This window comes from Nelumbo nucifera, chromosome 1 (assembly GCF_055504915.1).
Source record: "Nelumbo nucifera cultivar China Antique chromosome 1, China Antique-T2T, whole genome shotgun sequence".
Classification (NCBI taxonomy): domain Eukaryota; kingdom Viridiplantae; phylum Streptophyta; class Magnoliopsida; order Proteales; family Nelumbonaceae; genus Nelumbo; species Nelumbo nucifera.
This window is the reverse complement of record NC_142649.1, coordinates 4,676,675-4,702,812: the sequence shown is the minus strand read 5'-3', so window position 1 is coordinate 4,702,812 and position 26,138 is coordinate 4,676,675. Positions and strand designations below refer to the sequence as shown.

At 38.3% G+C, this 26,138-nt stretch overlaps 1 protein-coding gene across 6 annotated transcripts in view; it reads left to right on the top strand.

The window, feature by feature from the left end:
* LOC104605235 (DNA mismatch repair protein MutS, type 2) overlaps window positions 1-26,138 on the top strand; it is a 108,653-nt gene that overhangs the window by 40,258 nt on the left and 42,257 nt on the right. For all 6 annotated transcript variants that reach the window (XM_088895899.1, XM_088895898.1, XM_010269913.3 and 3 more), the window contains 2 exons: window positions 1,767-1,894; window positions 7,862-7,909. In XM_088895899.1, coding sequence (XP_088752025.1) covers window positions 1,767-1,894; window positions 7,862-7,909 — 176 coding nt within the window. The remainder of the gene's footprint in view (window positions 1-1,766; window positions 1,895-7,861; window positions 7,910-26,138) is intronic.

Here is a 26,138-nt window from a genome sequence, read left to right as displayed (position 1 = left end):
GTGAGGAATACTGTGATAAGGAAAGGTACCAAAAGTTGGTAGGAAAACTGATATACTTATCCCTTACTCGGCCAGACATTGCCTATGCAGTGCATGTTGTCAGTCAATTCATGCACTCACCAAAGACCCCTCATATGAGAGCAGTGGAAAGAATCCTCAGATACTTGAAGACTTGCCCAGGGAAAGGAATTTTATTCAGAAAAAACAGCAGACTTGAAATTGAAGCCTACACTGATGCTGATTGGGCTGGGTTTGTTGGAGACAGAAAATCAACCTCAGGTTACTGTACATTCTTGGGAGGAAACCTAGTCACATGGCGTAGTAAGAAGCAGAATGTTGTGGCTAGATCAAGTGCAGAAGCAGAATACCGGGCTATGGCACACGGGGTTGCTGAACTCTTATGGCTCAGGACTCTCCTTAATGAGCTTGGTATCAAGATAAAGGGTCCTCTCAAGCTGTATTGTGATAATAAAGCTGCTATCAACATTGCCAACAATCCTGTGCAGCATGACAGGACAAAACATATTGAAATTGATCGACACTTTGTCAGAGAGAGAATTATTTCAGGAGAACTCTGTGTGCCTTATACTCCATCAGAGATGCAGATTGCAGATGTATTAACTAAAGGGCTGGCATCAACGAAGTTCAGGGACATACTTGGCAAGCTAAACATGATTGATATCTATGCTTAGCTTGAGGGGGAGTGTTAGAATGTTAGAGGGATGTTTGGCTGATAAGAGTTCTTATTAGCCCATTCTTATGTTTAACTTATCTTGTAACTGGGCTTGTGTTAATGGGCCCAATCCCTTTTAATGATTTAAGTCATCTGGGTGTCCCATCACTAATCAGGGGCATCCCAGTAATTTCTTGTACTTTCTTGTACCTTGTACTATATTCATCTATAAATAAAGAACTGGTCGACTGGCTAGTACAGTTCGACATTTTCAGCATCTCTTCTTCTCCTCTTCTCTGCTACTTCGACTACAGTGGTTCAGCTTTCACTATAATTAAAATTACAAACCAATCATTTATGTATGGATTAAGAATTTAAGACCCTGGCATGGATTTGTTTGGGCTTGCCTCATTGGGTTACAGAGTGGCTCAGAGAATTAGGGAATGCGGTTAGGAAAGAAATAGAGATTGAAAGTTTCATGTCCTTGAATTGTTGAGTGCTTGAATATGTTTTATATGCCATGTTTGATTTTATTTTTACATTTTCACTTTGAATTGTTGAGTGCTGGATATGTTTTATATGCTGTGTTTGATTTTATTTTTTGTTTTACATTTTTACTTTGATTTTAATTGAGATAATAGGATTTTTAAAATATTTAGTTCAAAACTTAAGTAAATATATATTTTTTTGTATTTATAGTTTTTGCATTTTTTTGAAGATTTTAAAATATTTGCACCTCATTTCAAATGCACGTGAATCTTGCCTTCGGCACAAAAAAATCCCTCTGCGCTTTTTTGGCACCTTGCGCTTTTAAAACTTCATTAACTCTTTATTTCCATAGTTGATTGAACATTTGAACCTTGGGTCTACACTAAGTCAAGAATCATTTACAAAACTATTCTAAGTTCCTCCATGCCAGAATGCATGGTCATTTAGTATTGCTATCGTTGTTAAGTTTTACAATTTAAACAGTGAGTTGGATTGTGAGGAAAGTATTTTCAAGTAATCTTTTGAAAAATATCTTGTGCATCATTCTGTTATGGAAAGTTTTTCATCCCACTACATGACCTTTGGTTCAATTCTCATGGTGCAGGACTTTATGTCTTAGCTTCTGAACCTGTGCAAATGCCATGGTTTGACTTTATTTTTGCTGATATTGGTGATGAACAGTCCTTGTCCCAATCTTTGTCTACATTCTCTGGCCACTTGAAACAGATCAGTGTAAGTTGTTTTTTTTCTATTATTTATTTTGAATGCCTTGTCATGAATGCTTCCTTACATCATTACATTATTGCAACAAATAATGAGTTGCCTCCTACATTACAGAAAGATGTATAGGAGCCTAAGAGAATTCATATTTGATGATAGGACCCAGTCAAGGTCCAAATTTTCAATACGATATGCCCCGTATCGGGCGTATCACATTGTATCGTATCAGTGGCTATCTAATACTTGAAACACAGGGCAAATGGCTTTTTGACCCATTTCAGGGAGTAGGAAGGCCTAAGACTTACCCCCTCACCTATTTAAAAAAAACCTTAAAAAAGCCCCAAGTTAGGTATAAAGTACCGATACACCCCTTCTGGTGTATCAGGGTGTATCAATACTTTGAACCTTGGACCCAGTAGCCCATAATGACCTATCAAATGGAGAAGACTTTTCTTGCAGTTTGACATGAGATTGGTTCGTATAACATTGTGACTATTTCATGTTATTTTGTTTGTATTTTTAACACCATGAATATTTTTATAATTTTCTCCTCATTTCTGTGGATCCAACCATTAAGTTTTGTTTAGGTCATCATTTATGTTCCTTCATGTTTATTTGGTGCTATTATGATGAAAAACAAAAATAATGTGGCATCCCAAATGCTCAGATGGGCTGTCAATTTGAAGCCTGAGATGAGATTGATTTTTAGACCTGTTCTTAGTAAGAAACAAAAGGGTGACACAAAATCATTTGGACTCATGTGGTAATCCAAAAGATCTAATGGTTTAATAGTACAACTAGAAGATATTAGATTTGTTAAAATTGTGGAACATGTTACATAGAAGGGCATATGGGATGGGACATGAATAATTCCCTTATTGTAGAAGAATGTCAACCATCTGCAATTTTGATTTTTTACACCTAGATTAAACTATGTGGAGAAAATGGAGGAATTGCTTCTCATGTGATCTGATGCTCTTGCATCAATGATTCAAAGAATGGACTGGCAAGAGGTTGCATGATGAACAAGGTAGATAGCTGACTGACCAAATATAAGAGATAAAAATATCAGCGCTCCCTTATGATGTTTCTCTAGCACAAGGAAACAACCACTCTAGAACTGGAGGATGAAGAAGGTAAAATGGAAACTGTGGTCTGCCATTGGGAATAGAGAGAAGACAAAACAGGAAGAAAGAAAGGAAGACATGTATTATGAAAGAGAAGACTGGTGAGTGTGGCAGTACTCCACTCGAATCTTTTATTTAGTGTTATTACAAGAGACAAAATTATAGATTATGCTCCTAGGCCCCAATAACTAAAGAATTACAACAGTTCTTTGTGGCACAAATTTGTTACTCTTTGTAAAGACATCAGCCGCTTTCTTCTTGGAGCCAACAGAAGGCAGACATATCTCACCCTTATCCCCTTTCTCACATGATTCTCATGTAGTACTTAATCTAGAACAACTCTTTCTTTCTTATTCCATGTCACTAGTTTTCCTTCATCAAATTACAATAACCTGTAGTTGATCTATGATAATCGATAGATCCAACCCAATTTGTACTAGCATAGACCTCCACTTTGACATGCCATGCTTAGATTAAAGGATCCTTTTTCTAAGGCGATTCTTCAAATATTTTAAGACATATTCCTTTGCCTGGAGGTGTGATGTCCTAGTAGAATTTATATATTGACAGACTCCAACAACATAACGCAATATATGGTCATGTCATGGAAAAATATAGTAGTCTCCCCAGAAGTTTCTTAAACTACATGTCATCTTGATTTACCTCCCCAGTCTTTTTAAAGTGTTGTTCGGTTGCATTTAACTCTGACCTATGAAAAACAAATCACCTCTAACAAAAGTTTTGTGAAAAGTTGGGATTCTTTTTAACTTTTTATTACATGCAAAGAATGTTCTGAAATTTGAGTGTTGAGTTCTGAGAAATGACAATTGGCAGTTTTTCCCTGGTAGTACAACGAATGGTAATAATTGAAAAACAATTAAACTGTTAATAAATAGAAAATACTAATTCATTAATAGTTAGTGATAATAAATAATAATAATAATAATAATAAAGATTAATAGTAGTAATTAATAATAATAATAATAAACAATAGTAATTTAGAATTCATAATAAACAAAAGATAATAATAAAAATACTAATTAATTGTTTTTTTATGAATGAATGGTATTTTATTAAATAGAGATGGAAATAGTACAAGCATGAAGCACCCTAAGAGGAGGCACGAGGTGTTACCTCCCCTTAAAGGTGGTTCCAAACCCAACTCTTTTCATATTACAGTTACAAAATAGCCAAAAACAGAGAATCCCTTGAAGTCCCTTGTTTAGCTAAAGAATCTGCCAAAGCATTTGCCTATCTACTAACCCACTGAAAGCTAACTGACACGGTTCTCTTAAGCCATTTGACTTTTTTGATGATGTTCCTATATCCCCAAACAACAGTTTCTGGGTCTGACATCCATCCCACTTTCACCTTAGAGTCTCCTTCAACTATCAAATTAGTCACTCCAAGTTGGTTGGAAATCTGTAGTCCTTATACCACAGCTAATATCTCAGCCCTTGTAGAGTCTCCATAACCCATTGGACCTGAGAATAAGGACAGAATGTTGCCTTCCTTATTCCTCAAGATCCCTCCTATACCCGAAGGTCCTGGATTGCCTTGACTGTTCCCATCAAAGTTCAACTTTACAACTCCTTCTAGAGGGGGTAACCAACTTGCTTGTGTTCTATTTTTCTTGGATGAGGTGGAGGTTACTGCCGCCCAACTCCTTCGAAGGTCATCACTAGAGTAATCCGCAAAGAGATCAGTAGTTTTTGCCAAAGGATTGCCCTTGTTAGTATACAATCCTTTAATTAGTAAATAATAGTAATATATAATTAATAGTTAATTACTAATAATTAATACATAATTAATAATCATAACCATTAATTAATAAATCATATAACAATAATTAGGAACAATTAATGGTAATTAGTAATAAGAAATAATTGTAATTAATAATTAAGAAAAAATAAAAAATAATACAACATAATTTAAAATGTTTAATAATTAATAACAAATACTAATTATTTTAAAATAAGTAATAAATAGATATTAATAATTTAATTAACTTATTAGTTAATTAATTGATTAATTAGATAATTAATTATTTAATATGTATATGGTTGAAATGAAATGACAAACTCTACTTTTTATGGAAATAGTTTGTGAAAAGTGATGTGTAGTACAATTTGCAAATTTAGGAAACAACCAAGGGATAAAAATGTCATTGGGTCACATTTGAAAAGATATTAAAAAGGATGTTTTGTGAAACAAGGCTTTGAATAGGGGGAGATACCGAATGTCCTGAACTTTGTGAACTTTTTTGCTTTTCAAAGTTCAATGCTTTTTCAGCACAAATGAATGAGCCCTAAGTCTATGATTAAGATCCATTGGTGCATTTTAGACCCAAGCTTCTTTTTATCCTGAAATCCTACAAAAGGTCTAGGACATACTTCCTCTAGGAAATGAAAATGCCTTTCTGTGATCTCTACCTCCTAGTATTTTATTACTATTGTCCATATACAGTCTTAAGGCTACAATCTAATCTTGTTCCTTATCAAGTAAACTAGGTTTGAACTTATTAGGGGATCTTATGTCACCAGGAAGGCCTTCTCCTACCATTCCCTACTAAGCATATTGGGTCTCACAACTTCATACTCTGGTCTAAGATGCATTAACAAGTGCACTATCTTTTGCCTATCAAAATGCTATTTCATGAACTTCATACAACAATCTATAGGGTTCTCACCCAAATGCACCAACTCATATTTTGTCCGTAGATTAACAAACTTTGCATAATACTCCTGAATCTTCTTCTCCCCTTGACAATAGGAGAATATATAATCCTCAATCTAATACCATCTAGAAATATTCAACTCTTGATAAACCTTCTCAATATACTGAAACATTTCATATGCAGTTCGATACCCATGCATGGGAATAGCAATACCCACCTCAATCGACCCAATAATCCAAGATGCAATCTTAGGTCTTGGCATTATCTACTTTTCACTGTTGTAAAGCCTTTGTATTTGATTCATTAAACTTAGAAACTGATCCATAAATAACCCCCAAGTCCTTTGCCTTCAACATGAAATTGGAAGCGAAACTTACATAAGGCATAGTTAGTTTCATCAAACTTGATGAAGAGAAAGTCGGTCTTCTCCAATGACAATGTAGCAGGAAATTAATCAACCAAAAGAGCTATAACAGCAGTGAATACCAATACATGTTACTCCACAATTATTCATGAGATCCACAACAAAATATGAACCAGCACTTGAGAGAGGATTCTCAACCGTCCAAACAGAAAAAAAGATTACCTCCTGAAATAACTTGTAGGAGCAGGTACAATAGACCCTAAACCTCTTTTGAAAAGCAACCTGAATATCCAATGGTAAAGAACACAACTAATGAAGCAAAAAAAAATCCACAACCTGTCCAAATATGGAAACTGTAATAGGATGCCTCTCAAGAAAGAGATGAAAATTCTTCTCAGATCTGATCCAAACCAGCAGCAAACCAAAGTGGTATGAAGATGATGATGAAAAGAACAGGTCTTGAGATAAGGTCCCTCTAACATATCTAATAATATGGTGCAGTGTTGATAAGTGCGGCTGTCTTGGAGAAGACAAACTGGCTTACAACTTCCATTGCATATGAGATATCAGGGCTGGTCATAGTGAGGTAAATTAAGCTGCCCACTAATTGATGGTAGAGAGTAGTGTCTTCTAAGAGAGGACCACCATCCTTATGAAGCTTGAAATTAATATCTAAGGGAGTGTAAACTAGATTAAAATTAGCGAGATGAACCAACTTAATGAGATTTGCTATAAGTCACTTGAATCAAGTCCTTTATCTTAAAGGATTTACTCAAAAGTTGCTTCAAACTAATAATCCTCTCTTGATCATACCTGGTAATGATAATATCATCAACATACAGTAAAATTTGAGTCAATTCGATGCAAGGAAAAAAAGAGAGTGATCTAAGGAACTCTGTATAAAACCAGCATTGGTAATAACTGAGCGGAATCTCTCAAACCAAGGCATAGGAGCCTATTTAAGACTATATAAGGATTTCTTGAGATGACAAACAAGTTGGGGATTACCACAGTACCTAGGACAAGGTTTCATATAACAGTTTGACATCCATTGATCCCCCATTGTTTAACTACAAAAATAACAAAAATTAAATGAATAGTAGTCATCTTTGCTACTGGAACAAAATTTTCTCATGGTCCATCCCAAACTCCTATTTATAGGCTTGAACAACAATATGAGACTTATAACTATCAAGGATCTCATTTGATTCCAACTTCATGGAATAAACCCATTTTCTACAAATGATAGATTCATTAGGAGGAGGAACAAGCTCCTAGGTACCATTTTCCATAACAGCCTGAAGTTGTGTCCATGGCATCTTTCCAATGAAGGATGGTGGCAGCTTGTTAGTAAGACTTAGGAATATTTGTAGAAGACAATACAACAAAAAAGGACCTAGTTTGAAGGAAAACTGTAGAGGTCAAGAGGTCAAGAAACTGTAGAGGAATGATGCAAGGTAGGAGGATAAGACCCCAATCCAAGCCCAACCAGAGTTGGGGTCAAGCCCCAGCCCAAGATCAAAGCCAAAATTTCTAAATCCAACTCATGCGAAAGCTCAGGTTAATCTGGGGGCTGGGCTCACTCAAAGCCTGCTCATGTGCACCTCTTAAAGTATTAGATAGGATTGCCATGCGTAGATGTAGAGACTAGATAATGATGTCAGATTGAAAAGGAATATTATCAAATGAAGAAATTATTGCTTTCTTGCTTGCGTACTAGATTTGTAAGTTGGAACCTTTGTGCTTGACAAGTGCACCTATTTTTATTTTTTATAGTGCATGCTTTATATGATCTGTACAATATTTTGCAGGCAATTCTGTCACAATCAACAAGCAAGTCATTGGTGCTATTAGATGAAGTAAGTACTGTTATGATTCAATATTTGTGATTGCTTCATTATAGTAGGAATATTGTTAATGGTCACATGACTGTTCAGTTGCTTGCCTCAGACAACTATACCATCGTGTTGTTAATATTTTAAAATGACAGATAAGCAGTTGAGACACAATCCTCATCAGAATGAAAAAATGATCAATATATGGGAAAAAGTTTCCTGATTAGTTCAACAAGGTTTCTTGTCTAAGGCAGCATTTGGTGGTGATCTGGAAGCACCTTTCTTGTCTAAGGCAGCATTTGGTTCTGTTTCCTTATGAACAAAGTATGATCTGCACCACTTTGAGTGTATCCCACTCTTTTCATGGCTCCACAGAGCTTCTCAAACAAGCTCAAGGGGACTGCTTAAGACCATATAATGCTTTCCTCAGTCTACACACTTTCCCATCAAAACCATAACCTAGTGGAGGATCCATCAATACCTCTTCATGTAGATCGCGATTTAGGAAAGTGTTCTTCACATCCAACTGATGTAGCTCCCATGAGAAGTTTGTAGCTAATGACAATAGAACCTAGATTGTGTTGAGCTTTGCAACTGGAGCAAAGGTCTCTTTGTAGTCAATCCCTTCCTTTTGAGTAAACCCCTTTGCCACTAGTCTGGCCTTGTATCTTTCAATGGACCCGTCCTCCCTATGCTTTATAGTGAACACCCACTTGCATCCCATAGTGCTCTTCCCTTCTGGTAGATCCACTAATTCCCAAGTCCTGGCTTTCATTAAGGCTTTATTTTCTTCATTCATGGCCTCTCTCCATCTTGGATCAGACACTGCCTCTGAGTACCTAATAGGGACATGCACGGAAGAGAGAGCAGACACAAAGGAATAATGAGGAGATAAATTTGAGTAAGAAACATATTCAACAATGGGGTGTCGGATACTACAAGAACGGGTAGGTTTACGAAGAGCAATAGGGAGATCCATATTAGAAGTATGAGTGATAAGATTACCTGGAGTTGTTGAGACAGATGATTCGAGTCCTATTGGTTGCTGCCATGAGTTGGAGGGTCTTTTTTCCTTCTGTTGTAGGTGATTTTCATATCTTTTTGTTGCCACTAGTGTCCTCAATTACATATGCAACATCAAAAGTGGTAACATGTTCAATGGGAGCCTCACTAGATTCACCTGGGATGCTACAACTAGGAGGATTAGGAGGAGAAGATAGAATGCCCGAAGCTGAAAGAGGCATAAAAAAAGAGGGAGAAGAAGAATCTTCTTCCATCCCACTAGTCTACCCCTGAAGAGGATTCTGGGAAGAATGAAAATAGGATTGAGACTCAAAAAATACCACATCCTTTGTGATGTATTTCTTTTTAGTAACGGGATCATAACACTTGTAACCCTTCTGTGTAGGAGAGTATAGAAAGATTCCTTTCGTAGCCCTAGGATCCAACTTGGTCTTCTTTGGATCCTTTACATGAATAAAACATACACAACCAAAAACTCTAGGTGGAAGAGAAAAGTCTGGAAGATTAAGGTAAAGGACAAAGAAAGGAGTTTTCATACCCAACACCTTAGATGACATCCGATTTATCAGATATGATGCGGTAAGGACTGCTTGAGACCAATAGCGCTTGGGAACCTTGTGCTGAAATAGTAAAGCTCGAGCTGTCTCCAATAAGTGTCTATTTTTGCGCTCAGCAACCCCATTCTGTTGAGGGGTATTAGGACAAGATCACTGGTGTAGCATGCCAGCATCCTCCATGAACAGGTTCAAGGAACTTTCAAAATATTCAGCAGCATTGTCTAAACGGAATTGCTTAATCTTCTTCTCGAATTGAGTTTCATTCATTTTACAAAATGTCATGGTTATCTGTGGTACTTCATCACGCCCTTTTAACAAGTAGATCCATGTGCATCGTGAATAGTGATCAATAAAACTGATAAAGTAACGAAAACCATCTACAAAAGCAAGAGGTGAAGGGTCCCAAACATCAGAATAGACCAAATCAAAAGGAGCTTGAATTTCATTACTAGAAATTGGATAAAGTGTTCTATATTGTTTTGACAACTGACACACTTCACAAACTAAACTAACTTGAAATACCCTTGAATAATTCAAGGAAACAACCGTTGAAATGATGAAAAAGGTAAATGACCTAGCCTAGCATGCCACAAGTGTAACCTAGCTATTGACTCCTCATTATTCTGATTATTGGCAGTAGATGATTGTAGGGCCGAACTGATGTCTGCATCAAAATAGTAGAGACCTTCACACTCATGACCGCTCTCAATCGTTCTCTTCGTCAGTCTGTCTTGAAAGACACAATGAGTAGGAAAGAAAGTTATGCTACAGTTTAAATTCTTGGTAAGCTTCGAAACAGATAAGATATTGGAAGTAAGATTGGGAACATGTAGAACAAATTTAAGAGAAAGGTCCTTGCTTAGGTCAACCCCCCCTTTCCCAGAGATGGTGGAGAGAGAACCATCAACAACTCTCATCTTATCTTGGCTAGACATCAAATGATAAGAAGAAAATAAAGAGGACATGTGTGTCATGTGGTCAGTTGCACCAGAATCAATAATCGAAGAAGTAGACTCTATAGAACTAGTTGCACTGTAAGCAGAGACAATACCTGATTTGGCAAGAGAGGTGGAAGCAAGGGAATTAGTCCTTAGACGGGTTAAGACTCGGCTAAGGACCTCTACCTCATCTGCAGTTAAATCCAAGGACTCGGATGTGTGGGAATTAGCAGTCTGTCCCATTGGAGGAAGTGTAACTGTAGATGTGTTCTTTGGGCTCTCACCACTGTGACTAGTAACAAGGTTTCCACTTGTTTGATTCCTCTGAGGCTTCTTGTCTTTCCTTAACGCAGATGGTTTCAGATGAGGATAAAGAACCCAACAAGTCTCTTTACATGCCTTTCACCTCCACAACACTTAAGATGCCTCTTGTCTGACTGCTTGCTCCCTTTTTGGTTTGAAAAAATCAAGGCTGAATTTTCAACAAGCTGTATTTGAGTGTCAACTTGCATCTCTTTCCTCCTAACCTCTTCACTCTTTACTAGATAGTAGACATGGTGTAAATCTGACATTTCATCCCTTCCCAAAATTTGAGACCTTATGCTCTCATACATTGGGTCTAAGCCAGCCAAGAACTTAAAGGCTCTACCTTCTTCAATTTGTTTATCATGCCTCTCCTTGTCTCTTATATTCTCCCAACCAAGAATAAGATGATGATCAAGTCTTCCCATAGCCCTTCTAGGGTTGCAAAATAAATTGCAACTGTCATATCTCCTTGTCTCAATGCAACAATGTCTTGGTTTAGCCTATAGATTCTTGCATTGTTCTTTCTCTATCCATAAGTTTTAGACACTTTCTCCCAAATCTTAGCAGCAGTGGGAAAGTGTTGAACAGTCCTGGCTACTCTTGGAGTCATCAAAGCAAGCAGTCAGGACATAACAGTAGCATTTTCCTTACGCCATATTGCGTACTCCACACCACCCACTTCAATCCATCTAAATAACCCGTAAGTTCCCGGGAAGTAATGAAGAGCTTGGCTGAAACAGACCATTCTTTAAAGTTATACTCATCCAACAATACACTGGTGATTTGCAAGCTGTGCAGATTTGGGTTTTCCAGATTAGAAGACCTCCCACCAGTTCTATTATCCCTAGAAGACACTTCTCCTGATATTGAAGAAATCTCCTTCCTCTTACAGTGATCACAAATGAAATCTCAGTACAGAGAACACGATTTCAGACTTACCGAAGCTGTTACAAGTCTGAGAACCCCCCGTAACAGGTCTGAAACCAAGAACAATCCACCGCTGTACTGTACTGAACACTTCTGGACCGGGCTTTGACTTCTGTTGTTGTAGCTGTAGCCGAGGGCAACACCTCTTTGGCACCTCCGGTGGTCGAACCTAGACTGTGACCACCCTTACGATCTGTACTAGGACTGTCTAATTCAGTCCTTCCACCTAGATTTGTTCCACACAGATCTCTCTTAGCATTCAAATGGCTACTACCTGTTGCAGGGTTTCTAGTAGGGCATCAACTTCTGGAACAAACTCCCCTTGGGCCCTACAACCAAGGGAAACTCTAGATACCGACCTTGTTGTGTTCTACGATCAGTGCTAGGGTTTGTTCACAGTGGCCAAGATAGGAGAGAGAAAAAAAGAAGGAATAGAGAAGTGGAGAAAAGAGGCGGTGGTGACCAATCAGACCGATTAGTGCTCTGATACCATGTTTGTTGGAGAACAGCAGTTGAAGAAGAAGAAGAAGAAGAAGAAGAAGAAGAAGAAGAAGAAGAAGAAGAAGAAGGAGATCTGAGAATGGAGGCAATAACACTTCAACCGGCCCTATAATCTTATATAGATGTTTACAAAGTAATGTTACAAGAATGAACTAGTATACCCCTGATTAGTGATGGGACACCTAGACATAAAAAAGAATAAAACAAGTTTAGGCCCAATAACTAAGAACTTAAAAAATAAATAAGACTAACTTAAACACTAAACCAATTGAACCAACAAATACCATACATTTGAGTGTATCCTTTAACAACCAAACGGGCCTTAAATCATTCAATAGTACCATTTGAATGATACTTGATAGTGAACACCCATTTACAGCCAATCGGTTCCTTTCCCTCAAGCAAATCCACAATTTCCTAGGTATTGTTCTTATGCAAGGCATGTAATTTGGTCATCGTAGCATCCTTCCATTCTGGTTTGGATAAGGCTTCTAGGACAGATCTAGGAGTCACATGTGTGGAAACAGAGGCGAGAAAGGAATAGTAGGAAGAGGAAAGAAGGCTGTAGGACAGGTGTTTGGAAATGCAACGAGTTGTACATTTCCGTTTGCCTTTGCAAAGAGCAATAGGGAGGTCAAGGTCAAGGAAGGCTGACCTGTTACCTCAGTAGTGATGGAAGGTGCAAGAGGCTCATCTGAAGGTGTGGAAAGAACTTGAACATCCCTGAGTCTTTGTCTCTGGTACCACCTTTGGACAATAGGATGGGAAGAAAATGTTGGAGCATGAGCAGGAGGAGGAAGGGGGAGCAAGAACATGAGAAGAAGACCAAATAGAAGACTTGATAGGAGGAGATTCAATAGAAGACTCAATGGGAATTGAAAGAGGGACAGATGGTGACATCACAAACAACTCCTTTGAATGCTCCTCCTTAGGAGAAGTACCAAAGAAAGGAACAAACTCAGCAAATGTGACATCTCTAGAAACAAAGCAAGTGCCACAAACCGGATCAAAACAACAATACCCATTTTGTGTGGAGGTATATCCCAAGAAGACACACTTGTGTGCTTTAGGCTCAAACTTATGTCTCTGATGACTGTGAACATGAACATAACAAGTGCATCCAAACACTCAGAGAGGAGGAGAGAAGAGATCTTCATTTGGAATTAGAAGGCAAAAGGGGGTTTTAAAACCTAGAACTCCGGAAGGCATCCAGTTTATCAAGTTTGTATCTGTAAGGACAACATCCCTCTAAAACATAACAGGAACATGAGAAGCAAAACGGAAGCTCCTTGCAACCTCAACCACATGTCAGTTCTTCTTTTCTGTCACTCCATTTTGTTGTGGAGTGTAGAAACAAGAACTCTGATGAATAATTCCAAAGGTATCAAAGTAAGAGGAAAGGCTCTTCTCAAAATATTCCTTTGCATTATCAGATCAGAATATTTTGATCCGGGTATTAAATTGGGTAAGAATAAGTTCATGAAATTTTTGTACAATATTTGGCACTTCATCCTGGGACCTCATAAGGTAAATCCAAGTGTAACAAGAGAAATCATCAATGAAAAGGATGAAATACTTGTAACCCCCCATAGCAAATAAGTGATATGGCCCTCACACATCAGAATGCACAATATGGAAAGGAGAAACTGATCTTTTATTATTCATTGAAAAAAATTGTCTACAATGTTTTGCAAGTTCACATGACTCACAATGAAGATTCGATAGGGATATTCCCTTAAACATTTCTAGAAACAAATTACTCAAAGCTGAAAAAGACAAATGACCAAATCTCAAATGACATATCATGACTCTATCAACTGACTCTGATGAGATAGACTCCAAGGCTACTCCACTAGGTGGTCCAAGACTTTGATCAGAGATATCCAACAAATATATTCCATTCGCCTCTTGGCCACTCCCAATCGGCCTTTGAGTTTTCAGGTCTTGAAAAACACAATGAGTAGGAAAGAAGGTTATGCTACAATTCATTGATTTTGTTAAGCTATTAACAAATACAAGGCTAGTGCTAAGTTTAGGAACATGAAGGACAAAGGACAAAACAAGGGAGTCAGAGGCTCTAATATTCCCTTTGCTAGAGATGGAAGCAAGAGACTCATCAGCAACTGAAATCTTCTCTCTGAGAGGAGTTGGTATGAACAGAAAAGGTGCTGGTCATATGGTCTGATGCACTAGAATCTTTAGTCCAAGGATTTCTACGATTACCTGAGGCTGTAACATGATTTGCAGAATCATGAATACCTGAATAGGCAAATGCAGATGAAGAGATGTTGCCTGAGGAGGAAGCTACAACAGTAGTCTCCAAGTGATTAATTTTTTTGATAGATATCTCCAAGTGATGAATTAACCTCCCATATCTCTCAAATCCTGTCTTCACTACTAGTTTTTCCAGACTAACCACCTTTCTTAAAGTTGTTGTTGTTCAGAAACTTCTCTAGAAGAAGATCTAGATGAAGTTTCCAACAAGTATTCTTAATATGTTTCGATTTCTTGTAGTATTCACATATCTCTTCTTTCTTCTCTGTTGATCCCTTTGGTTTTATTCCAGCATGTGAAAAATGTTCTGAAGGTGGTGGACCCTATAACTGTACCTGTTGTCTGCTGTCTTCATTGCTCACCATAGAATATGCCTGAGCAAATGTTACTTCATCTTTGGCCAGAATATTTTGCCTCGTAATATCAAATTCAGGGTTAAGTCCTGTAAGAAACTCAAACACCTTGTTTCTTTCCACAAATTTCCTAAATGTCTCTACATCCTTGGTGGTTTCCCATACAACTACTTCCATAACATCAATCTCCTACCATAGTGACTTCAACATTGAGTAGTAGACAACTACACTCTTCTCCCCCTGTTTTAGATTTTTCACACCATTCTTTAGTTTGTAGGCCCTTGCAACATTCAATTTCTGAGAATATGTTTTTGTAACACTATCCCAAATCTCCTTGCTCACCATAGAACATGCCTGAGCAAGTGTTACTTCATCTTTGGCCAGAATATTCTGCCTTGTAATATCAAATTCAGGGTTAAGTCTTGTAAGAAACTCAAACACCTTGTTTCTTTCCACAAATTTCCTAAATGTCTCTACATCCTTGGTGGTTTCCCATACAACTGCTTCCATAACATCAATCTCCTACCATAGTGACTTCAACATTGAGTAGTAGACAACTACACTCTTCTCCCCCTGTTTCAGATTTTTCACACCATTCTTTAGTTTGTAGGCCCTTGCAACATTCAATTTCTGAGAATATGTTTTTGTAACGCTATCACAAATCTCCTTGGCTGAAGTCATCCAAAGATAATGTTGACTTATGTAGATTAGTCTCTTTAGATTTCACCTTACTATTGGTGAGAAACCCTAGTTTACCCCTACTATATCTTTGTAGATTGTGCCCAAGTTAAATAATTTGTTCCATCAAGTTTGATTGTAGTCACTCTTGTGAAAATGTAATCTACAGGACCAACCTCCGACACCAAGATTTGCTTCATCTCACTTCCAAATTTCTCAATTTATCAAACGAAAATCAAAATACAATGTTTTCAAACTTCATAGACCTAACTGAGGTCAGTTTAGCACTTAAAAATCCCAAAACTAGGGTTTCACTATACCTTGCCTCTAGGGAGAAAGAGAGAAGTAGCCGCTCCAACCAGAGTTTCTTAAACTTCTTCCAACTACAACTGCCCACTTTTGGAGATCAAAAGGAACCCTCTAAGCCTTGAGCGCCACACCCAAACAGTCTCTTTAACCTGTAACTGGAAACTCTCTAGTTGGCTAGGGTTTTGTGTAAAAAATCAGCAGCCCCACTTTCTTGGCAATCTATAGCCAGATTCTGACTCTCCAAACCCTCTACCAACTAGGCATACAAGTTCTCTGAAGAATCAACAACTCATCTCTCCATACACCTTTTTATTAGAAGTGTATGGGAAAAGAAAAACAAAAGAGGAAGAGAAGAAGAAGAAGAATGGAGAAGGGAGAAAGAAGAAGTTCGATAATCTCCTCTTTCTCCACTCTAATCTTTTATTAATCTTACTAAGATTACACTAATTGCAAGTCTGCCCTTAAGTGGGCATCCACCCCATCAGCATACTTAGAAAACATAAAAAAGTATTAAAGGCCCATTAAGAACAAATAACAAGAAAGAACTAATCAATAAGATAATAATGGGCTAGGGCCCATTTGGCCCAGTCTCTCTACACAACAAACTAGGCTCCTCTCCAAAACCCTAAGATTACAGTGAGCATCATTTGTTGTGTTCACAAATACCTCCTTCATCTGCTCCCTCTATTTCATAGGTTGGGTAGCAAACTTAAAAGAATTTCTGCTGCATTGTTCTCAAATCTTCAGGCTGGGCTCCTCCAACATTTAACAAGTGTGCAAGTGAAAATGTTAAAATTTCCACATTGCCCTTAAGGTTCCATTTTTGAATGACCTAAACTATCCATCATAAAATTTTAAAATCACCTATATAATCCATAAATAAAAATAGAAGACTTAAGCTTCCTAGAAAACTCTCAGTAGGGACTTATCAAATTGGACATTTCAATAAGGACCCAGTGAACATTTTCTTGTAGTAAGCAATAATAGACATCTCTCAAGTGATCTACCCTATTTATGCTATGTGATGGGATGATTTGCAATGTTTCCACTCCCAAACCACATGGCATATAACAAAACCAGATATTGGAGCCATTAGTGTATAACTAGGGGAATGTAGTCTTTTCATTTCTTTTATCTTTTGTTGATGTTACTTAAGATCTGTCCTTTCATTTACTTTGAGAAGACTATAAATAACAGCTGCCTGGTGGGGAGAGTATTCTTTCCTCTCCCACCTTTCTCTTTTTTCTTGTCTTCCTCTTCTTTTTTCTTATTATACTCAAGTATAAAACATGGTATCAAAGCACTAGAAAGTCCTGCAATTACTTTTTGAAGACAGATTAAGACTGTTGCTTAGTCCGGAGTGTATGTTGAGAGTTGATAGAATTGATGATTTGGTGCATTCTTGATGTTTCAAGTGTGAGAAGTTTGTTTAAGTTTATTGTAATGAAGTTGAACACTCAACAGTCGTATATGCTGTTTGTTCATTACATCCTTTTATATTTTCTCCATTGAAGTGGCTGTAAATCATTTTCAGAGGATTTCATTTGTAGTTTGTGAATGAAAACTGAAAAGCATTATGAAAATGCATCTCAGATTTATTAGCTAAATTTACAAGTATGGCAAAATTCCTTGGTTGTTCCAGCGCACATGAAGTTCTTCCTCAATGTGAGCTGAATGGATAACTACAGCCAAGACATATTGTCATATAATTCTCCTACTCCCATTTGTATATGTTGGCCCACTCTCCTTGAGCTCAGCAACTCTGCCATTTAGGTACCCCAACTTTCTTGTTCCCCCTATGAACAACTTCACACCCCTGGACCACTACAAGTATTTTAATCCATCAAGAGTGATGGAAATTCGGAAACTAACATTCTCCACACCATTACTGATGATTGGCTGAACTATAGAAACCCTAGATATAGATGAATCCTCAGTTGCCATGGCCGTACAGTCAACTCACTTCAATAAGTTGCACAACAACAGTCACTAGCTTTAATAGTACAGACTTCACGTCTTCACCAGATTCAAGAATGGCCACACTACACTAAAACAAAACTCCTTGAAGTAGATCAGATGTCTATACATCTGTCCACTCTGACACTGGTATACTGTTGGCAAAACACAGGTCTACACAGGCCTAAATCTGTTTAGGTTGCTTAACTAGACCATGTGTCAGTCAGTTATCCGTTTTATCAATCAATTTCATACCTGTAACTAGTTTCTAGCACTTCATACACATTAGCATCCACCCAGAAGCAGATCTATAGTTTCAATTCCTGCTTCCTAGGGACACCCTTGCACTTTGCACATACAGAAGCAGCAGCAGTACACATCGGGTGATCTGAGGAGACAGATCAGTACCTTCTTTCTAGGCTATTATACCTCCATCTGATGGTTGAGATACCCAATAAAATGTCCTTTGCTGCCATGACCAGGGATATGAATGTTACATAAATACCCCTTATTATATGACAGATTACAAGATAGCCTATATACATCCTATTGTAATACAATGAGAAGCACCAGTACAATACAAGAATAAAATAACAATAGCATACAACTCTTTTTATCTTCCCCCTTAAACTGATGTGGAGACAACATTAGTTTTCCCACAAGGAACTCTTGGAACACAAGAGTCATGGCTTTAGTGAGGATATCATTGAGTTGAAGCTTAGATGAAATGTGTGGAAGTGTGATTGTGCATGCTACAAATTGACCATGAAATGGCAGTCAACCTCACTGTGTTTGCTGCATTCATGTAAAACTGGGTTGGAAGGAATGCAGATAGCACTCATATTATTAGCATAATATGGTGTATGCATTGTTTTAAAAGGATTAAGCCTTGAGGCGAGGCACTCAGATTTTGCCTCAAGGCTTAAGGCTCACAACTTTGGTTTGAGGCTTAAGCCTTTGTCGGAATGAGGCGTAAGCCTCAAGTCTCAAGGTGTGAGGCGTTACATAAGACGCCAAAGCCTCAGATATCAACATTATTTAGTGATTTCATGCAAAAAATATATTTTTATGTATTTTCTATAGTCCAAAATATATAGAAAAAGCACTTTAATAATTATGGGCCAAATAAAAAGAGTAGAAATGAAAAACCAATAGCACAAATCAAGTTCTATCAGTTTCTCTTAGTATTTCAGCCTAGGAGAGTTCAATGCAAAAAAAAGGGGCCAATCAAGTTATTAGTTTCTCTTGGATAAATCAAGCGGATTTTTGTTCCTAATGGATTTATTTTTCTTTTTATTGATTTTTTTGCATAAATCAAATCAACTACATTGTTTCTTTTTTTTTTCAGAATTGTTGGATGACCATAGATCTAATGCCCATCATATAGATGATTCTTCATATGAATAATTTCATAAAATTTCATTTTGAAACATAAAATGCAAAATGCTTATAATTGTTAGATGATTAATTATTATTTTATTTAATGCTCAAAAGTTAAAAGTTATTGCTTATAAACTTTTATTTTATGGATATTTGTACCTTCCATCATTCTAACTTGGTATATTATATGTTATTTTTATCATTTATAAATTTTCATTACTTTTTTTTCTTAATTGTTGAGGCTTACGCCTCACCTTTTTGGGCCACTACACCTTCAGCCTCTTAAAATCTTGGGTGTATGAACATTGAAGGGAAAACGAAGTTCCTAAAGAAGACCCCTCAACCAAACAATTTCACTGTGTGCAGTAAACATGGCCCTATATTCAATTTCAGTAGATGATTTGAACACAGTAGTCTGCTTCTTAACTTCCATGAGATAAAGGAGTCACCGAGGAAGATACTCCACCTTGTTGTAGATTGTACATCTAGACGCCCTGCCCAATCAACATCAGAATATGCATGGAGATGGAGCAAAGATGAAGGGAAAAACAATCCATAATCAAGAGTCCCATGGAAATACTGAATAATCCTAGGAACCACAATGAGAATGAGGTGAGGATGTCTAGGAGCAGATATAAATTGGCTAACCACTTGAACATTGTTAGCGTTGTTTGGACAAGTCACAATGAGATAAATTAGACTCCCAACCAGCCTATGATACATAGTTGGGTCCTACGGGAGTTCTTCATCACGAGACAGTTTCACATTGAGTTCCATAGGAGTGTCAACCTGCTTGAAGTCAGTGAGAAGAGCTAGCTGAAATAAATATCTAGTATATTTTCTTTAATTCACAAAACAACCCCAAGAAGAAGATTGCACCTCTAGAACAAGAAAATGAGTCATAGCATCTTAGATTATTCTTCTTAAATGAACATTGGAACAAGAACTTAAGCCATTGTATTCTTTCAAGATCTATGATAAGAATACCATCCACATAGACAAGAAAAATGGTGGGACCACGATCAACATAAGAAAGGGAGAGAGATGAATCATAGGCTCTTTGATGGTAACCAGCTTCTAGAAGAGCATGATGAAAATGCTGAAACTAGTGACAAGGAGCTTAGTGATTTCTTAAGACAACATATTAAGTGTTGGTTGGTGAAGTATCCAGATGGAGGTTTCATGTAAACAGTTTTCTTTGAATTGCCATGAAGAAATGCATTGGTGAGATCCATCTGAAAAAACTAGCCATCCATGAATGGCGAACAATGCAAGAATTAGATGCACAGTTGTCATTTTGACAGTTAAAGAAAGGGTTTCTTCATAATCAACTCTATACTCCTTAACCCTTGGCAACCAGATGAACTTTATATATATTAGTCCTATCATTGGATTTTAGTTCAATAAAGTATACCAATCTACTACCAATAGTTTCCACATTAGGAGGAAGAGGCATCATCTCCCATGTGTCATTCTCAATCAAGGCATAGATCTCAGTATCCATTGCTTACTTCTAACAAGGAACAAAAAAGGCTTCTCGATAATTCTTGGGAATATCTATAGCCCGAAGAACAACAAAGAAGAACTATGGTGGGAAGGAAACCCATAGCAGTCAAGAGGATGAGATATATGAGAGAAACAATGCAAAGGATGAGGTGGAGGCAGGTGTATTTACTAATGATGGAGTGATTGATGGACCACCCACAAGAGGAGTTGGAGAAGTGGCAATACGTAGACATCTCAGACAAATTTGTAGAAGGTTGGACCTTAGTAGAAACCGTTGGTTCAGCTGATTTAGTGTCTATGTTAGTCATATTTGTGTCTTAAGTCATTAGTTATTGGGCCTAAACTTGTTTAATGTTTTATTTGTCTAGGTGTCCCATCACTAATCAGGGGCATTCTAGTCCATTCATGTAACATTATTTGGTAAACATCTATATAAGATTGTAGGGTTGGCTGAAGTAGTTGAGCCGTCATTCTCAAACTTTCTTCTCTTATTCTTCTTCTTCTTCTTCTTCTTCTTCTTCTTCTTCTTCTTCTTCGACTGTTGTGTTCCAGCAAACATGGTATCAGAGCACTAATCCGTCTGCCTGGTTACAGCCGCCACCTTTCTGCTCTTCTCTATTCCTTTTTTTCCTCTCTCTCTCCTATCTTGGTCGCTGTGAAGAAACCCTAGGGTTGACCGTAGAACACAGCAAGATCTGTATCTAGGGTTTCCCTTGGTTGTAGGGCCCAAGGGGAGTTTGTTCCAGAAGTTGATGCCCTACTAGACACCTTACAGCAGGTAGTAGCCATTCGGCTGCTAAGAGAGATTTGTGTGGAACAGATCTAGGTGGAAGGACTGACTTCGACAGTCCTAGTACAGATCATAGGGGTGATCACAGTCTACGACAGCAGAAATCAGCACAGTACAGCGGTGGATTGTTCTTGGTTTCAGACCTGTTATGAGGAGTTCTCAGGCTTGTAACAGCTTCGGTAAGTCTGAAATAGTGTTCTTTGTACTGAGTTTTCAATTGTGATCACTGTAAGAGGAAGGAGATGTCTTCAATATTGGGAGAAGTGTCTTCTAGGGATAATAGAACTGGTGAGAGGTCTCCTAATCTGGAAAATTCAAATCTGCACAGCTTGCAGATCACCAGTGTGTTGTTGGATGAATACAACTTCAGAGAATCGTCTGTTTCTGCCATGCTCTTCATTACTTCTCGGGAAATCACGGGTTATTTAGATGGGCAGAAGAAGGAACCTGAAGTGGGTGGTGTGGAGTATGCAGCATGGCGTAAGGAAAATGCTACTGTTATGTCCTGGTTGCCTGCTTCGATGACTCCAAGAGTGGCCAGGACTGTTCAACACTTTTCCACTTCTGCTAAGATTTGGGAGAAAGTTTCTAAAACTTATGGACAAAAAAAGAACAATGCCAGAATTTATAGGCTAAACCAAGACATTGCTGCATTGAGACAAGGAGATATGACGGTTGCAACATATTTTGCAACCCTAGAAGGACTGTGGGAAGAACTTGATCATCACCTTATTCTTGATTGGGAGAATGCCAAAGACAAAGAGAGACATGATAAACAAATTGAAGAGGGTAGAGCATTTAAGTTCTTGGCTGGTTTAGACCCAATGTATGAGGGCATAAGGTCTCAAATTTTGGGAAGGGATGAAATGCCAGATTTACATCATGTCTATTATCTAGTAAGGAATGAAGAGGTTAGGAGGAAAGAGATGCAAGTTGACACTCAAATACAGCCAGTTGAACATTCAGCCCTAGTTTCTTCAAACCAAAAGGGGCACAAGCATTCAGACAATAGGCATCTTAAGTGCAATCATTGTGGAGGTGAAAGGCATGTAAAAGAGACGTGTTGGGTTCTTTATCCTCATCTGAAACCAGCTGCGTTGAGGAAAGACAAGAAGCACTGGAAGAGTCAAACAGCAAGTGGGAACCTTGTTACTAGTCACAGTGGTGATAGCTCGAAGAACACATCTATGGGTTTCACTGCTAATTCCTCCCATGGAATAGACTGCTAATTCCTTCACATCCAGGTCCTTGTGTTTCACTACTGATGAGGTAGAGGTCCTTAGCTGGGCTTTAACCCATCTAAGGACTAATTCTCTTGCTTACACCTCCCTTGCCAGATCAAGTATTGTCTCTGCTTATAGTGCAACTATTTCTATTGACTCTACTTCTTGAATTATTGATTCCGGTGCAACTGACCACATGACACATATGTCCTCTTTATTTTCTTCCTAACAATTGTTGTCTGGTCAAGATAAGATGAGAGTTGCTGACAGTTCTCTCTCCACCATCTCTGGCAGGAGGGGGGTTGACCTAAGCAAGGATCTCTCTTAAATCTGTTTTACATGTTCCCAATCTTCCAATCTCTCATCTGTTTCAAAGCTTACCAAGAATTTGAACTGTAGCATAACTTTCTTTCCTACTCATTGTGTCTTTCAGGACAGATTGACAAAGAGAACGATTGGGAGCGGTCATGAGTATGGCGGTCTCTACTATCTTGATGCAGACATCAGTTTGGCCTTACAAACATCTGCTGCCAGTAGTCAGAATAATGAGGAGTCAATAGCTAGGTTACACTTGTGGCATGCTAGTCTAGGTCATTTACCTTTTTCATCTTTGCATGGGTTGTTTCCTGAATTATTCAAGGGTATTTCAAGTCAAAGTTTAGTTTGTGAAGTGTGTCAGTTGTCAAAACAATGTAGAACTCTTTATCCAATTTCTAGTAATGAAATTCAAGCTTCTTTTGATTTGGCCCATTCTGATGTTTGGGGCCCTTCACCTCTTGTTTCTGTAAATTTCGTTACTTTATCAGTTTTATTGATCACTACTCACGATGCACATGGATCTACTTGTTAAAAGGACGTGATGAAGTGTCACGAATAACCATGGCATTTTGGAAAATGATTGAAACTCAATTTGACAAGAAGATTAAGCAATTCTGGTCAGACAATGCTGCTGAATATTTTGAAAGATCCTTAAACCTGTTCATGGAGGATGCTGGCATGCTACATTAGTCATCTTGTGCTAGTACCCCTCAACAGAATGGGGTTGCTGAGCGCAAAAATAGACACTTATTGGAGACCGCTCGAGCTTTACTATTTCAGCACAAGGTTCCCAAGCACTACTGGTCTCAAGCAGTCCTTACCGCATCATATCTAATAAATCGGATGCCATCCAAGGTGTTGGGTATGAAAACTCCTTTCTCTGTCCTTTGTCCTAATCTTCTAGACTTTCCTCTTCCAAGTGTTATGATCCCGTCACCAAGAGGAAATATGTCACAAAAGATGTGGTATTTTTTGAGTCTCAATCCTATTTTCATTCTTCCCAGAATCCTCTTCAGGGGGAGACTAGTGGGATGGAAGAGGATTCTTCTTCCCCCTCCTTTTTTGTGCCTCTTTCTGCCTCGGGCCTTCCATCTTCTCCTCCTGATCCTCCTAGTTGTAACATCCTGGGTGAACCTAGTGAGGCTCCCATTGCGCCTGTTACCAATTAGACTCGGATCATTCTGTCTCAGCAATTCCAGGTAATCTTATCACTCATACTTCTTATTTGGATCTCCCTATTACTCTTCGTAAGTCTACCCGTTCTTGTACTATCCGACACCCCATTGCTGAATTTGTTTCTTACTCACGTTTATCTCCTCGTTTTTATTCCTTTGTGTCTTGTTAGAGTTAGCCGAATAAGGGTAGATTAGTCAACTCACCTTTGTTAAGTTATGTGCTTATGTGGCAGTCTTATTAGAGATTCTCTATTCCATACTTAAGTAGGGGCAGTTTAGTCTTTGTACAATTAATTAAAGCCTAATCACTATTAAGAGGTCGACTGATAGGGTTTAGCTATCAGGTTCGACAGTTCTTTCATCTTTTTCTTCTTCTTCTCTTTCTTCTTCTCCTTACTAGTTCAGACTACTGTAGCAACAGTCGAAACATGTCTGCTCTCTCCTCCGTGCATGTCCCTACTAGGTACTCAGAGGCAGTGTCTGACCCAAGATGGAAAGAGGCTATGAATGAAGAAATGAAAGCCTTGATGAAAGCAAGGACTTGGGAATTAGTGGATCTACCAGAAGGGAAGAGCACTGTGGGATGCAAGTGGGTGTTCACTGTAAAGCAATTGGAGGATGGGTCCATTGAAAGATACAAGGCCAGACTTGTGGCAAAGGGGTTTACCCAAAAGGAAGGGATTGACTATAAAGAAACCTTTGCTCCAGTCGCGAAGCTCAACACATCCGGGTTTTATTGTCATTAGCTACAAACTTCTCATGGGAGCTACATCAGTTGGATGTGAAGAACGCTTTCCTAAATGGCGATCTACGTGAAGAGGTATTCATGGATCCTCCACCAGGTTATGGTTTTGATGGGAAAGTGTGTAAACTGAGGAAAGCATTATATGGTCTTAAGCAGTCTCCTCGGGCTTGGTTTGAGAAGCTTTGTGGGACCATGAAGAAAGTGGGATACACTCAAATTGGGGCAGATCATACCTTGTTCATAAGGAAACAGAATAGCAAACTTACAGCACTCATCATCTATGTGGATGATATGGTGATTACTGGGGATGATCTGGAAGAGATAAAAAGATTAAAGGAGTTCTTGGCTTCTGAGTTTGAGATCAAAGACTTGGGTCATCTGAGATACTTCCTTGGGATTGAAGTTGCTAGGTCACAAGAGGGAATCTATATATGTCAACGGAAGTATGTCCTTGACCTTCTAGAGGAGACAAGTATGATGGGGTGTAGGCCAGCAGATACTCCAATAGAATAGAACCATGGTCTACAGGAATCAGTGGGAGAGGACTACCTTGATAAAGAGAGATACCAAAAGCTGGTAGGGAAGTTGATATATCTGTCTCTCACTCGACCAGATATTGCTTATGTTGTACATGTTGTCATCCAGTTCATGCACTCTCCAAAGATCCCTCATATGAGAGCAGCGGAAAGGATTCTTAGGTACTTGAAGACTTGCCTAGGAAAAGGAATTCTGTTCAAAAAACACAATAAAATTGAAATTGAAGTGTATACTGATGCAGATTGGGCCGGTTTTGTTGGAGACAGGAAGTCAACTTTTGGGTATTGCACGTTTGTTAGGGGGAATCTGGTTACATGGCGAAGTAAAAAGCAGAATGTGGTTGCTAGATCAAGTGCAGAGGCTGAATATCGAGCTATGGCTCATGGTGTTGCTGAACTACTGTGGCTTAGGACCCTTCTTGGCGAGTTTGGGATAAAGGTCGAGTGTTCTCTCAGGCTGTACTGTGACAACAAGGCTGCCATCAACATTACAAATAACCCAATGCAACATGATAGGATGAAGCATATTGAGATTGACCAACACTTTGTTAGAGAAAGAATAGTCTCAGGGGAACTTTGGATTCCTTATACTCCTTCCGAGATGCAGATTGCAGATGTGCTAACAAAAGGACTAGCTTCGACGAAATTCTTAGACTTACTTGGCAAGCTAAACATGACTGACATCCATGCTTAGCTTGAGGGGGAGTGTTGGTTCGGCTGATTTAGTGTCTATGTTAGTCATATTTGTGTCTTAAGTC